The 14,990-nt window shown below is 44.5% G+C and overlaps 1 protein-coding gene across 2 annotated transcripts in view; it reads right to left on the bottom strand.

The window, feature by feature from the left end:
- Nucleotides 1-4,846: 4,846 nt before the first annotated feature.
- Nucleotides 4,847-14,990, bottom strand: part of znf704 (zinc finger protein 704) — a 49,524-nt gene continuing 39,380 nt past the window's right edge. Inside the window, exons 5-9 of one of the 2 annotated variants that reach the window (XM_070984127.1) lie at nucleotides 14,628-14,728; nucleotides 13,976-14,270; nucleotides 12,865-12,999; nucleotides 12,685-12,776; nucleotides 4,847-11,968 (exon numbers count right to left, since the gene is read on the bottom strand). In XM_070984127.1, coding sequence (XP_070840228.1) covers nucleotides 11,854-11,968; nucleotides 12,685-12,776; nucleotides 12,865-12,999; nucleotides 13,976-14,270; nucleotides 14,628-14,728 — 738 coding nt within the window. In that variant the 3' untranslated portion in view covers nucleotides 4,847-11,853. The remainder of the gene's footprint in view (nucleotides 11,969-12,684; nucleotides 12,777-12,864; nucleotides 13,000-13,975; nucleotides 14,271-14,627; nucleotides 14,729-14,990) is intronic. The other variant, XM_070984126.1, reaches the window with a different exon arrangement.

Below are 14,990 nucleotides of genomic sequence, written 5' to 3'. Positions count from 1 at the left end.
GTAGAGAAAAGGCTACTATAAAGTACTTCATATGTTGTTGGATAGTTGAAGTTATACAGTAGGAGTGTGTCACATTGTGGATGTAAACTAGTAATTACAGCTGTCAAAGTAGTGTTTTTGCCCCTGAACGTAGTGAAGTAGAAGTAAAAAGTAGCAGAAAATGTAAATACTCAAGTAAAGTACAAGTAAGTCAAAGTGCACTCATAGTACTTGAGTAAATGTACTGCAGTCATTCAATAAATAGATTTACTATTGCACTTTGAGTGTATGTTTTAACACGAAACGTTCCTTGAACTCAGCAGAGATGAGAAAAGACACAGTGACAGCGGCTAACAAACAGCTGCCAAAAAAATCTTTATTCAGTTCCAACCAGCTGCCTCCAGAGTCCTCCAGTCACACCGATCACTCTGGAGAAGGTCGAAGCTGCACACAGAGTCAAACAACAACAGCACCAGAACGCAACTTGTCAGTAAAACACCATTTACAACAAGAACGAAGGCAGTTTCTACACACAGAGATCGGAGAAGGAAAAAAACTGGTACAGGAGTTAACAGTCAGTGAGTATCGATTCTTCTTCTTTGAGAAAAATCATCATATATTCATAGAATTCATTTGATTATATCATGGAAAAAGAATATAAGAAAACATCATTGGTGCGACAGAGTATATTATTTGTGACAGAACATACATATTGCAAGTTCTCTGTGTTAACAATAAAGAATCCCATGTACAGACTGAATGTGTGACTCTGACAACTGTCTGAGTGTGTAATATGATGAAGCAGGCTTTGTTTTACATGTGCAGAAGTAGAACATTCGGTTCAAACATGGCTTGGTATGTGTGAGTTTAGAAGGCTTCAGAAATTGTCCCTAATGGCTTCCCATCACGCCATACAGTGAGAGAGTACACACACTTTGATGTACACTTCAAAGGAATGAGTTGACATTTTGGGAAATGCGTTTATTTGCTTTCTTGTTAAAAATTAGATGAGCGGATTGACACCACTCTCACGTCGGTGAATATTTCTGAAATATGAAGCTACGGTTAGCTTAGCTTAGCATAAAGACTGGACAAAGGGGGGAACAGTGAGCCTGGCTCTGTGCTGCTAGCACCTCTAAAGCTCACTGATTTCAACTTGCTAAATCTGGATCAAAAAACAAATGTAGGTAAAAATATGCTGTTTACAGGGTTTATGTGCCAGACTATTGCTTGGCCAAGCAATAGCTTGGCTAAGCTAAGCTAAGCAGCTGCTCGCTGTAGCTTCATATCCAACGTCCAGACATAGGACTGGTGTCAATCTCAACTAACTCTCAGCAAGAAAAAAAATTGTCGAGTTTAGATGTAGGAAAAGCCAAGCCAAATTTTGCTAATTTGTTTTTGTTTGTTTCCCCATTTCGAGCCTTTATGCTAGGCTAAGCTAAGCTATCAAATGGCCAACCACGAGTGTGGTATTGATCTTCTCATCTAACTCTTGGCAAGCATGTAAATAAGCCTATTTCCCAAAATTTCTAACTATCCTTTTTAACTAATTTAAAGTTCAAACTCTTTACAAAGGGCAGTTGTGACTTCATTACAATATGGACACAAAACGAGGGTCATGCAATAGTGCATCTTTTCACAATCAGTCCCAATTTCTTGTTCTGGTGAGACGATGACCCTGATAACCTTATGGCTTGGAGACAGAATCTGCTTATCCTCGAATGTTTGGCTCTCAAAGCCACATCCTCCTGGTGCACTGACAGAAATATCTCTGTGTCTTGAGTTTTCAAATGTAAAAAAGCTTTATGGCTTGTATAAAACCGATCCATACCTGCCTCTTTCTTCCTGCTCTGAACCTCACAGTGAAGGGAAGCTATACATTTCACGCACGCCATCTTATCAACTGAGGTCGCAGATGGAGCCTGTGCACATGTGCCGTTTCTCATGGCCCTCATCCATAATTCAATGACTCGGACACACCTACACAGCTCCCTGCACTCCACCAAGACCCCAAACATCTTGTGTGAGCGTGGTGCCTTCATTCCTCTGCTGCTCAAATGGCTCAGAGGAGCAGCAGACAAGTGCTCAGGCATGCGTCCACAGCCTGGATAAGCATCACTACAACCACTGCATCATGTAAATGTCAGTGAGCTTAAACCAGATGTAATGTGGCCTGGAGTTTAGCATCATAAACATGTGAGATCCCTTCACCGTTGGCTCCTTACATCTCAGTTTGGTCATCTGATGGAGGGTGTGATAATGAAGCACATAAGCTTTGGCTGGAAGCAGCAGGGGGGAGGTGTATTAAGCTATAATGCATGAGGTATGATAGTTTGCACATTGGAACATGTGCGTTTATGGCTGCAGGAATGGCTTGATCAGGACGTAGAGGTGCGCACACGCACACACACGAACACACACAAACACACACAGTAAGCACAGTTCAGCTTTTGTGCTCACACTTTTCCTCACACAAACACAAACAGGAGGAGGTGTAAATGCTACATTGAGCAGATGGGACATACCTCGGGCGGTCATCTGAAACACACACTCCATCATCTCATGCTGCACACACACACATGCATTGGATGCTAACAGCTCCTTGGCAGAGCTGAGCGTTTGGGCCAGCGGCCTGGCGAGACAGGAGCAGCCTCCACCAGCGAGCCCCTCACATCATCACAGGATGAGACCTGAAGCCACGGGGACATATGTTGAGCAGCACGGGCACATATTGCCCCTACGACATGATCTAACACAGTTGGCTTTCACACCTCTTTCACTCATAATGTTCCCGTGTCTGTGTGTGTGTCTGTGTGTAAGGGTCTGGGTTGTGTAATATGCATGAGTCCTGCCCAAAAGGTATTTATGAAAAATAAAACACAGGCAACAAATGTTCGCAGCTGAGATGTTTAGTTGCATATTGAAATGCGTTCGTAATAAATTCCACTTGATAAATGACGCAGACCGATGCAAATGTTGCTTGGAATGCAGGTTGGAAAAAGGGGGGAGAGCCACGGCAAAGTGTTGCAAACATCAAGCGCACAGAATGATGAATGTTGTCTCATTCATCGTGCAGCCATGAGACACCTGGCTCATGACAACATACTGTTACTCCTGATGACCCAGACGCACACCTCACACTGGAGATCATGCTGAAGTTCTAAAACAGCTCCCAGACTTCTTTTCTCCACATAAATCTAAAACAAGCAGAGTGGCGAGGAGAGGCTTTGGGGAGGACAAGTATTCCTACTAGAGCTGTTTGAGATCTCAGAGCTGCTCAACCGTCTCCTGCAGGGTTGTTGTTTCAGGATCAGAAGTTTGAGGTAAATGATACTGATCGCTGGCAACATCTGCAAGCAGTTTGAAATATTTCCCACTCCTGTTCTGCAATGACGGTTCGCCTGAACGCCACAAAAAGAGGCAAAACATAGTAGGAATAATTCAACATTTTGGGAGATGTGCTTTGTTTTCTTGCCAGGAGTTAGAAGAGGAGATGAAGACCGCTCTCATATCTGTGTGGTTTATATGTAACAGGAGCCAGCAGCTGGTTAGCTTAGGTTAGCTTAGCTTAGCACAAAGACTGGGAAACAGCAAGTTTGGCCCTGTCAATCAAGTGACTCATTAACATGTTAAATCTTGTCTTAAACCAGTGTGAAGTCGCCGCTAGTTGGGTAACAACTGCTCAGCAACTTACTGTGACATACTGTACATACTGCAGTCTTTTTGCTAAGTTACGCTAACTGGCTGCTGGTTGTGGCTTCATGTTTATCGTGCAGACATGAAATTGGCATTCATCGCCTCACCTAACCCTCAGAGAGAAATCGAATATGCACATTTCCCCAAATGTCCAACTCTTCCATGACATTTCCTCAGTACTCTGATACTGACCCTGTTCATGAAATGACATCCTGAGCACAGAAATACCATCCCCAAAGCCATCTTCCCTGCTTATGGTAGTGTTAGGTAGTGTTCACATTTCAGCCGAACGCACTGTCCATGAACAGATCTGGAGAAGGACAATGTGTTGCATCTACAATTTAGTTTACAGTCTGGAAACACATATCAAACATTTACATTGAGAGGCTTGAAAAGGATATAAAACGCAACATATGGCGCTCATGTCAGGGTGGAGAGCAGCCAGTGAGGTCTTTGCATGCATACGTTTTAAAAACACTGGATGCTGGACAATAATTTAGAGGATAGTTTTTAAAATAATGTCTGTGTTTAGAGGCCTCTTGATCAGCAAAGTTAAAGTATCAACCTGAATGTGATGTAATGCACACATAATTCTTAATGTTTGACAGGGAACACGTGATTCTGGCCTCATCTGACTACACACAGATGAACAAATATCCTCTTAAAGCTCCCTGTGTGCTCTCAGTCCAGCGAGCAGAGGGTCGGGGATGCAGGGGGAGGAAGAACAACTGAGACTTCACACTTCTTCATAACTCCAGCTGGCACTGTTGCCGTCACTGCAACGCTCACGGCGAGCTGCAGGCTTTAGTGCACAGCCCCCTCCAGTGATCTGTCTTCCACAAGCATCCCGCTGGACTCTCCCAGGACCAGCTAACTGCTAATGCGCACACAACAAGGATGGAGAGAGCTCCACTCATACTGTGAGAAATGGATCTGCGCCAGCAGGGAATCACAGCTACTTTCGACTCCCTCGTATGGATCTGAAAGCACAAGACAGGTATTTCTTTCTCTATACCAATCTCAAGTTTTGAAAAACACTATGAAGTGTGCAGATTAAATAAAATAAAAGTATACTGAGGCAACCTCAGCTGCTCCCCACCCCTGTCGTGGACACCAAAGCACAAATAGAGCACATTTATATAAAGTCGTGTATTTCATAATTTCCTTTTTTGCATGCACATGCAGTATTAAAAATACAGTTAGACCAGAGCATATAGTATATATACTGTTTGAAAAAAGAGTGTAAAAATCCAGTGCGACAGTCATTGAGTTCTTGAGGTCTACATGATTGTAATCAGATAAAACAGCCAATGAGATGATCCAGTTTAAAGAGAGGGCGGCTTAGCACTCTCTGTGTTGCATATCCAAGTTAAAAGTGATGGAGCTGTGGCAGAAATATCCTTTAATGTTGACGTTATTAATATTCTGAATCATCTAAAGCCAATAATAGAATCCAGGCAGATGAGAGCGTTTTTCTATCTGCTTATTATTATTCACCCACCATCACACAAAGCAAGGGATGCCTTTTCAGGTTCCTCTCACTTCGCAGCTCCGCGCTAAAAATGGATCACCTCACCTGACTGTTTCACATGCTGTGTGCTGAATGAGGCTTCCTTGATTTCCCAAACATTTCTAGATTGCACCACAACAGCGATTCTTCACATCGACATACATTTATCTACAAGCCCTTGTACGAAAGGGAGAGAGGAGTCATGTTTGGGAAAACAAAGAGAAAAAAACAGACAGAAAAACACATTGAAACACAGTATCATCATCATCATCAAAAAAAAAGAAAGAAAAAAGTTTACAAGTTACAGCAAAGAGTAGAAAAGTCACTCTTAGATCCTTGCAACATCTTTCTAGAACCAAGGAGGAGCCAAAAGGGCCCCTGAACGCAACTCACAGGACATTTCTTTGTATCACAAATCTTTGAATAACAGGTATAGAAAGCAGAACTCAGACTAGCCAGCACCAGAGACATTCCATCGTTGTTGCTGTGGCCCTGCATATCACAGCAACTCACCTCCACACACAGTTTCTAGACAAAACGTGGCGACTGCTAAGGTCCACTCTAGAAACTCTACGCTCATCAAGGCACATTCAGGACTCCTATATTCCTCCAAAGATAACCATAATGGGGGGTGAAGTGGCCCCTGGAAACACACAGTCTTTAATCATTAATGTCGTGTGTTTGCAGAAGCCATTTCATCCACATTTCAACCCTCCTCTTCCTCCTCCTCCTTCACATTCCTGAATGAATGAAGGCTGGAGGGTCCCTCCTCTTTTTATTGACAAAAAAATGCCGCCCTGCCCCGGCTCTGGCGTGCAGCGGATAGGAGCAGAGACGCATGAAAACCTGCCCATCAGCACAGTTGCCATGGAAACCAGCCCTATGGTCGGTGGGGCTTGGACACTTTGAGGATACACTCTGCTACTCGATCTGTACACGGGGTCATGCAAGGCAACGCTATGACTGCTCAGGCGCACTCAGCCATTTCTGCATTTTTGAGCAAAATAAGTCATTTCCAGTCATTCTCACGTGGCCTCGCAGAGTGCCACCCGCTGTCAGACTATTGTTGAGTGGTATTACTGCAGAACACTGGAGGGTCTGTGTGAAGGAGCTGCAGGCCAGCAGGGCAGATAACAGCCCTGCTGGCATCTGCTCACGGGTTTTTGTCGCCTGCTAGAAGTGGGTGGCCGGCTGAGGGGCCCTCCTGACTGAAGGTGGACCGCATTGACTTCAACGTCTGCAGCCGAGAGTGCAAATAAAAGTAGGAAATTTGAGAGCGTTAAAGTCAGGGATATCACATAAATGTACTGATACACACCGATACTGTAGCTTAGATATACTGTACTGCAGCTTACTCTGTAGATATTGTAGCATATATTGACCTAATACTTGGATGATATAAGGTATAATAAGTGTCAGCTTCTTGTCACAAACAAGTCTCGTCGTGTGTGAAATATTGAACCCGGTAAGGATCAGATTCATAAACCAGGAATGCTCATAAAACTGTCAACTGCTGTTAAAGCCATCACTGCTCAGTAGCTAAGCTGGACAAGCGTGCATGGACATTACATACGTGTGTGTGTGTGAGGGCATATACATTGAGGGCCCCTCATAAATCACAAGAGTTGATTTTTATACCGTCCGTAAGCAGAATAATGCTATCTTGTTTTATTCAGCTTATAAATCACGGCTGAATGCTCAGCCCTTTAATAGGCGGGGGCCGAGGGGGTAAACACAACAGAGAACAAAAGCCAGAACAGCGGCTGCCGCTCCGTGTGAAGGAAAAAAAAAAAAAGTCCTCATAAGTATTCATATCACTCTCAGTAGAGCAACAAGACCGCCTATTGTGGCTCTTTGATATCACAGTCTCAATTCTGCTGTGCGAACACGTTTATAATGGCAGCTCGTGTTTGGCTGCTCGCTCACTGAGAGCTCACTTCTGCTCTAATATGAAGAAGTTAGATGATCACAGCAGGAGGATGATGCCATATGGCATGTTTGGGAGTAAAAATATCAGTCTTGATCCCTGTTTGTCTGCCAGCTTTGCCAAAAAAAAGGACATAAATCATCCAGCACCCCAAACGTCTCTACAACGTGCTCATCTGCTGGGTATGAACTGAAACTTTAAGGTAAGAATGTGACCACGAGCAACTTTTGATTGGCGCTTAAAAAACGGTTTAACGTGCACATTGAAAATCAAAACTACTTGGACATGAGCTGACAAAATGATCTCAACTCAGGAAGCGGTGACTCACTCCTTCTGTAGCTTTTGATGGAACTGCATGGTCTTCATCAGCAGATTGAGTTTGCTCAGTTGTTAGAAAGTGAAAAAAAAACATGTAGTTTGATCATCTGCAGTTCTGACAAATGATACAACTCAATCTGCTGATGAAGACTGTGTGATGTGGTCAAAAGCTCAGGAACAAGAAGGTGAAAGGACATTGAGCTGAAGTTGCTGTTTGCAGGTGCGTCCTTGCTCACGTGTAAGAATTAGTACTTTTTGTAGTAAGGTAATACGAAATGCACGGGCATATCAACAAATATACTGTGGGAAATTCTTCCGTTTTACTCTAAACCTGCAGGGTTGAACAAATGTGGAGACGGCAATGAGCATGAAATTAAAACTATCAAAGCTGATGAGGAAGCAGGAGAGAGAACAGAGCTTTGGCGGCAACCCGCTCACTCACTCGTGTACGGACACTGGGCAGACTTGAGGCAGGGTGTTTTTATTTTCATGTTCTACAGCATAACATCGTGTACAAAATGGAGTTAATATGATCAGAGGACACATGGGAGAAACAGCACTGAATGGGAATATAGCACCTCCATTTCTCCCCCGCCGAGGCCACAGCACCAGAGTGCACAGTGCGCAAAGACAGACCTGGGCTCAAAAGCCCCTCAATGCGCAGGCCATCTTTGCGCCACTGGCAGTGAATGGGACCAAGGTGGTGTCAGTACAGGTCAGTCCACGAACAAATCCCAGAGTTCCTCACTGATCTACGATGAGATGGACAGTTTTGAGAAATGCAGCAGCAAATATCCTTTTGAGGGCATTTGGATTTACCCTAAAAAAGGCTTTGAGATTAGCTTATCTTGGCCGAATCTTATTACGAGCCATTTGATCCACACAGCGCTGACCTAGAATCAGCATCAAGAGAGAACTTCTTTTAAAATTAGCTGCCTGGAGATGCTGCCACTTAAAATATCCAGCCTCACCAGAACCTCTGAATGGTCTGAACTACTGTTCGGGACTTGTTCCTGGACCGAACCCTGACAGAATCCGATTGGCTGCCAGATTTTTGCACACGCCGATGGAGGAGATGGTCCGAATACAAACATGAAGCACCACAATGATGGAGAAAGGGCAGCGGGAAGTGCATGGAGTTAAAAAAAAAAAAAAAAGCCACTGAGGTCTGGAGCAACAAAAACATCCTTGAACCCCCAAAGCGTGTTGCCTTGCAGTAGACTCGACCTGCACACACACCCTGACAGGGAAACGCCACAGGCCATTTGATAAAGGTGTGCGACTCCTCGGGAGGAGCAAGCGTACTGCCTGGGGGACGGGGGGGGGCGGGGGAGCCGAGCACCGTGCTTCAGTGGCAGCCCACACACTTTGCCGAGGGCTCCTTCACGCTCACACACAGAAGCGTGCGACCGCGCACATGAGCGCAAACACACCGAGGTGTCAATCAAACTAATTGAAAGTGGGCTGAGAGGGGAGAATTGGAAATAAGATAAAGGTTTTAATCAACTGTGGTTTTCGACCGCTTAGCAGCACCAGCAGCGGGGAGCGTGACGTGAGGGAGCTCCAGGCGGGAGCGTGTGGGTCACACTCACTGAAAAGAGCATAACAAGCTTGGCTTGCACTGAGGATTAGTCCTGGGCTCCCTCCTACGCTTACAATAGCCACAAAAAAAATTCCTTCAGCAGAACATGAAAACAAAATTCATAAACAGTATATTTATATTCATATATATGAAAAAAAAAAACCAACCAAATCAACGTCTTTTTTCTTTTGCTCTGAATCTAAATTTCCGACATGTTTTTTCTTTACGTATATATAGATTTATCTTTTCTTAAACAATAATACGTTCACATAATACAATGGCAAATCAGTTTTGAGATAATCTAAATATTTCTTACTGAAACATCAATGTAATGACATGGAAGAAGCACAATGATTTTTTTAAAGAGTGACTTTAAGGCTATCCCTATATTCAAAACAACAGCAGCCCGACAGGTTGAATGGTACATTATCTCCTCACGCGACGTCACACTCCAACCTGTCTTGCTCATAAGGTGGCGGATGTCATGACCGAGCTAACTGGTCAGAAACATGGAGCCTAGAGAAGATACAAGAACTACATATGTACATGAACAGAGAAGAAAAAAAAAAAAAAGACAAAGTAGAAACAGTTGACCGAACATGACAGAGCAACGATTTTCAGGTGCAGAAGCACTATGAATGAAATGGTGGCGGATGTGAGTTTATTAGCTGGTGTTGGTTCTGAATAACTCTGGTGCAAAATGATCCTCTGTGTGTGTGCGTGTGTGTGTGTGACAGAAATGCAGTAAAGATTTCAGCGTGCACTCAAAACACATTTCATATAACGCAGAAAATAAATGCAGAAACAGAGTCACGATGAGCCCGTTGGTGGGACTATTTGTCTCGACTTGAACACGGGGCATTTCTATCAATCTGAGCACATAAATGTGGTGTAATAAAGTGGAACGCAGCCCCAGGTGACTAAAGACTGGCTCCATTTATCAAGACAAAGTGAACATCTGGAAACTATTTGGCCTTGTGATTTTGCTTCCTGCCTTTGAGCCAACGAGGAGGCTGGAATTCAAATGAACACATTCAAACGACAAATCAGAGAACCGCGACCCCGCTCTTTACCTCTTTTTACCTCGTAACAAGTTCACCCGCCGATCGGACTCTTGTGAGAGAAAGATTTGCTTGCATGCTGCAAAGCAAATGAAGAGTGCCGTGCACGTTAAACAACAAAAGGAGTGACCTAATCAAGTGCTTAGAGCCCCAAGTCTTGGAGCAAGTTCAAAAAAAAGGGGAAGTAGCCACATCTGGGCGGTCAAAAATTTGCTTTTTTTTGCTTTAACTTCCTTTTATAATCAGTTAAGTTGGAAATGAAGAAGGCTAGGGGAACATTTCCAACTCTCTAGAAGTTAAACGCACCAAGCGCTCATTACACACACAGTACAAGTGCCTCACTTTTGGTTTCCAGCCCTCCCCCTTTGGTTAACAGATCATGAAGAAGCGCTTCTGCGGCGTACGTAAACACAAAGATATTTTGTTCCCTTTGGGAAGGTGTAAAAGTTTAGGAGGAGGGCAATCTGTCTCTCCGTATGTGGTGAAAGACATTTATCTTTTTACGGCCTTGCATGCTGCCGACTTCAAGCCTCCAGTGCTGTCTTTTGGGTCTTTTGACACACTTTCTTTAGCAGGTGGTAAACAGTCTTGGTTTTGCCAAAATAAAAAAAGAAAGCAGGAGAGAGAGAGAGAGAGAGAGAGAGAGAACTACATCAACGACAGTAAACATGGCACCTTAACAAAAACCAAAACCATAAGGAATAAGATAAAGTAGTTTTTGGTTGCAAAGTTGTCATGTGTAATGAAAGAGAGAGAGAAGCTGTTGAGATAGTGCTGTTTACAGTATAACCCCAAAATCTGCTGCTGGTTTTTGCTTTCTTTAGAATCACGTCCCTGATAAAACAAAGAAAATGAATCCACTGGATAAAAAAGTGACATAGAAAACAGTTCCTGTCTTCTGCTGTGACGGTGTGTGTCTGTGTGTGTGTGTGTGTGTGTGTGAATGCTGCGTTTATGTGGTAAATCACTGGCATGGTCCACCTGCTGTCCCTGACTGTGGATTGTATCTTTTTTGCATTGATCATTCACCTTGTGTGTCTCTACTCCCTGTCTGTCTCTCTACGTGTCGACCTGCCCTTCCCGGCTCTGCCGTACATTCCCTCGGGGCTGTCAGGGGTGATGAGTAGGTGAAGGAACCGGGAGAGGCTGTGATGCCGGTGATGATAGATCACCTCAAAAAGTCCAGAAATAAAACAAGAGATGAACAAGTTGAAGGAAGAACAGAAACTGCGAGCTTTGCCTCCGTGCTTCTCAAAATGTTCTTCAAAAACTGCAGCAGAGAGGCCTGTTCTTCTTTTGGATAAAAAAGTTTTTCTCTTAACAAAACACACAAAAAAGCTTTTGGCCTTTGTTCTGGACCCCTTCTTTGACAAGACTTTCCATTTAAAAACCAGAGCTTTACAAAACATAGAAAGATGCAACACTGAACCCAACATAAAAAACAGGAGAAAACTTTAGATCTATTTTTTCTTTACACTGTTTAGCTGCACTGGGGTTTCCCAAACCTGGGAACGACGGGAATGGCGAGGCAGTACTGGGAATCCTGGACGGCAATGTAAAAGGTGACTCCGCTGTCCTTTGGTTCCTTCCACAGCTGGAATGGTTCCGTGGAGCTGAGGGGGGAGCGACGACAGGGGCGGAGCCGGAGCTTGATGGACAGTTGCGACTTTGAGCTGAAGAAAACCAAATGCATGCAAAACGAAGCCCCTCCCCCCCGTTCTCTGGCGAAAGGCAGCAGTGCCTGTTGGCGCGGGGCGCCGCGACGTCGGCGAGGAAACGCTCAGTCGGTGAATCTCTGGCAGGCTTTTTTCCAGCGGCAGGCGGTGCACCACATGTCGCGGTTCTCCATCCCGTACACCTTACGACACTTCTTCCCTTCACCGCGCACCTTCCGACTGCGGAGGAGAGACGAGAATAAGAGATGAAACTGTCATGATGGAGAAGACGGTGAATTATTATCTTAATTAAACATGCAGAAACCATAATGTTAAAGAGTCCATTAAAACTTGTTCCTCATGAGTTGAGATTACTCTCACACAGATGGATACACAGTTTATATATGAACCATTCTGCACTGTTTGACATTCGCTTACTTGCTCTCTACTTAGATGAGAAGATTAATACCTATGGGCAGTGGCAGGCTAGCTGTTTCCCCCTGTTTCCAGTCATTATGCTAAGCTAAGATAACCATCTTTTCTAGTTGCAGCCAAACCACCATCAACATACATTAATGAACCTCCAGTATGTATTAACATCGCCGTCTCGAGTCCCACAATGATCGTTTGTGTCCTAATGTGGTAAATATGAGACACAACATAAATCATACAATCGAAAACAGCTTGGTACCTTATTGAAGTGGATTAAGCAAATCAGAGGCTGAACTAAGCCGACTAATCACAACATCTTTTTAATCAAGAGTCACTGAGCTGATTTGTGAGAGTCAATATTCCATTTTTCATTTTCGCTCTGTGAGCTTTAATTCAAGTAGGAAATCACATTAGATGCATTTCTTGGTAATGTCTTATCTGTGCTTTCAATTTGTTGGCTCCTTAGTTAAAGCAAGTAAAAGTAAGTGTCAGGTAAGACTCAGCGAGCGGTGAGGATCCAGTACCTGAGGGCGGCGGTGGCTCTGGGAGGCGACGAGAGGACGGCGATGGTCTGGGAACGCTGTTCACCGAAGCCCTGGCTTTTACTGGGGGACACCTGAAGAGAGCAGATGTATTTGTGATTATAGGAACCAAGATGGAACCACGTTTGCTTGGCGCTTGCATGTGCGTTAAAGTTTCCTCACCGTGTTCCCAGTGAAAGTGACGGGCGGCGACTGCCAGGAGATGCTAAAGCTGGAGCTGTTGGTGGGAGTGAAGCTGGTGGAGGCTGAGCCGGCTGAGTTACTGCTGCTGGACGGGATGGACACTGGAGCTGTGGCCTGAAGGCAGAGGTCAAAGGTCAAAACAGTAGAAGTTTCTACCCAAAAGGAAGAATGTACGTGGAGTACTTTTATGACTTCCTCAAAGCATTTTTCACCCTCAAAGCCCCGACTCCAAGTCACCTTGTGCCTTGTAATGTGTTGTTACTTGCTGCTTTAGTTTGCCTTAGTTTAAATTGTAACGCTTGGATTTTCACTTCCTGGAGCTGTGCAAATATATTTATATTATTTCAAGAAAGGGCAATTCTTTGGCAATACTTCATCTGAACATTGGGCAACAAGTCATGTTTAAATAATTTTGCACAGTGCAATTCATCATATAAACACAAGCGAGCCTCAAATTGATCCCCTCCTTAAAGAAAATGGTAACATTTTTTATGTCTCAGGAAGATTTCTTGAGAGTCTTTGGGTTTCCATTAAAAACCAATAACTTATGCTGCTTGTAAAACACGTATCTATACACATGTAGCTCTCACATTAATGCCAGAATGACTGATTAATTTGAAATTTTAGTTCAGATTGATGGACTGTGTGATTATTCCAGCCACAATTATTTGTTCAAACCTGCTGCCGCGTGTCAATACAGCACAACTGTTAGCACAGCTGCTAACGGCAATGAGGGACCACAAGCCACTGTGACATCATTAGTTTTGTTTTGTAAACATTGTGACACATAATCAGGATAATCAGGTGTGTGTGAGAGAAAATATATGCATCGTGTGTGTGTGTGTGTGTGTGTGTGTGTGTGTGTGTGTATGTGCGTGTGGCCTGATAGTGTGTGTCTGTGGCCTGATAAGTGTGTTGTGGTGTGTATATTGATCCAGAGAGTGCATCGATTCTTTTATCTTCATCTTGAGTATGGCTGTGTGTGTTGTACATTGATCTTAATCTGGCCAGTGTGTGTGTGTGTGTGTGTGTGTGTGTGTGTGTGTGTGTGTGTGTGTGTGTGTGTGTGTGTGTGTGTGTGTGTGTTTACCTGGTAGGCGTGGTCCGTGTGGATGAGGTAGAGTGCGCTGGGCGCAGAGCGGCTGAGCGGGGTGGTGCCACCAGCGTGAGGCTCCTTGGTGTCAGAGGATTGCGGAGGTCTGTGGGAGTCTGGCAGCTGGCTCAGAGGGGGGAGAGGAGAGGGGGGAGGAGGAGGGGGAGAGAGGATAGACGGGGACACGGGGGACAGGCTGCTCAGCCCATCGGCCACAGAGTCCGTGTTGAGCTTGATCTCCGTGTAGTAGAAGTCCTCCTCGCCGTCGCTGCAGTCCGAGTCACAGTTGCGCCTGAAGACAGGCAGAAACAAAAGAGACAATAAGAAATTTTCCTACAATGCAATCACACAAGACCCCCCCTCAAATTTAGTGTCACTCATCCAACCTACTAAAGACAGTGATATGCCGTTAATCAGTGTGGCGCAGAGTGGCCACAGTTTAATTGAATGTCAGCATAAATGTGTGATATCATTGTTCTCCACTGTGCTCATTTTCCTTTCACCTGTCACCTCCCCGCCCGCGCCCAGAGCAGTTACCGTGGCGATAATCCATCAGCCGTTAATCTGCTGTTTTGACAACGAAGCTGGTTGGAGGGGTCAGAGAGGAAGTGACAAAGAGGCTTTAGCTGAGGTATGCAGTGCACCTTACCCCAGGTGGATGGTGCGGATGTGTCTCTGGATGCCAGCAGCGGTGCTCAGCACCTTGCCGCAGTTCTTCCACAGGCACTTGAACATCACCTTCATGGAGTTCTGTAAGAAACACACAAAGTGCAGCAGCTACAGTCAGAAGCTCAGGTGGTTTCATGTTTAAAGGGATGTGCTGGGACAAAAAGTCAGCCCTGGACTTTTGTCCAGACCAGCCTACATACAGGCCCACGATCGTCTTTCTGGCATCGTTTCCCACACATAGACTTAAGTTGGCCGGGCCATCCACGAACATTTAACATCCACCGATTTTAGCATTTTTTATTTTTATTTTTTATCAGTCCAAGAGAACAACGCCATCTGCAAT

Source organism: Chaetodon trifascialis, chromosome 17 (assembly GCF_039877785.1).
Source record: "Chaetodon trifascialis isolate fChaTrf1 chromosome 17, fChaTrf1.hap1, whole genome shotgun sequence".
In the NCBI taxonomy this organism is placed as follows: domain Eukaryota; kingdom Metazoa; phylum Chordata; class Actinopteri; order Chaetodontiformes; family Chaetodontidae; genus Chaetodon; species Chaetodon trifascialis.
This window is presented reverse-complemented; position numbering and strand designations above follow the sequence as displayed.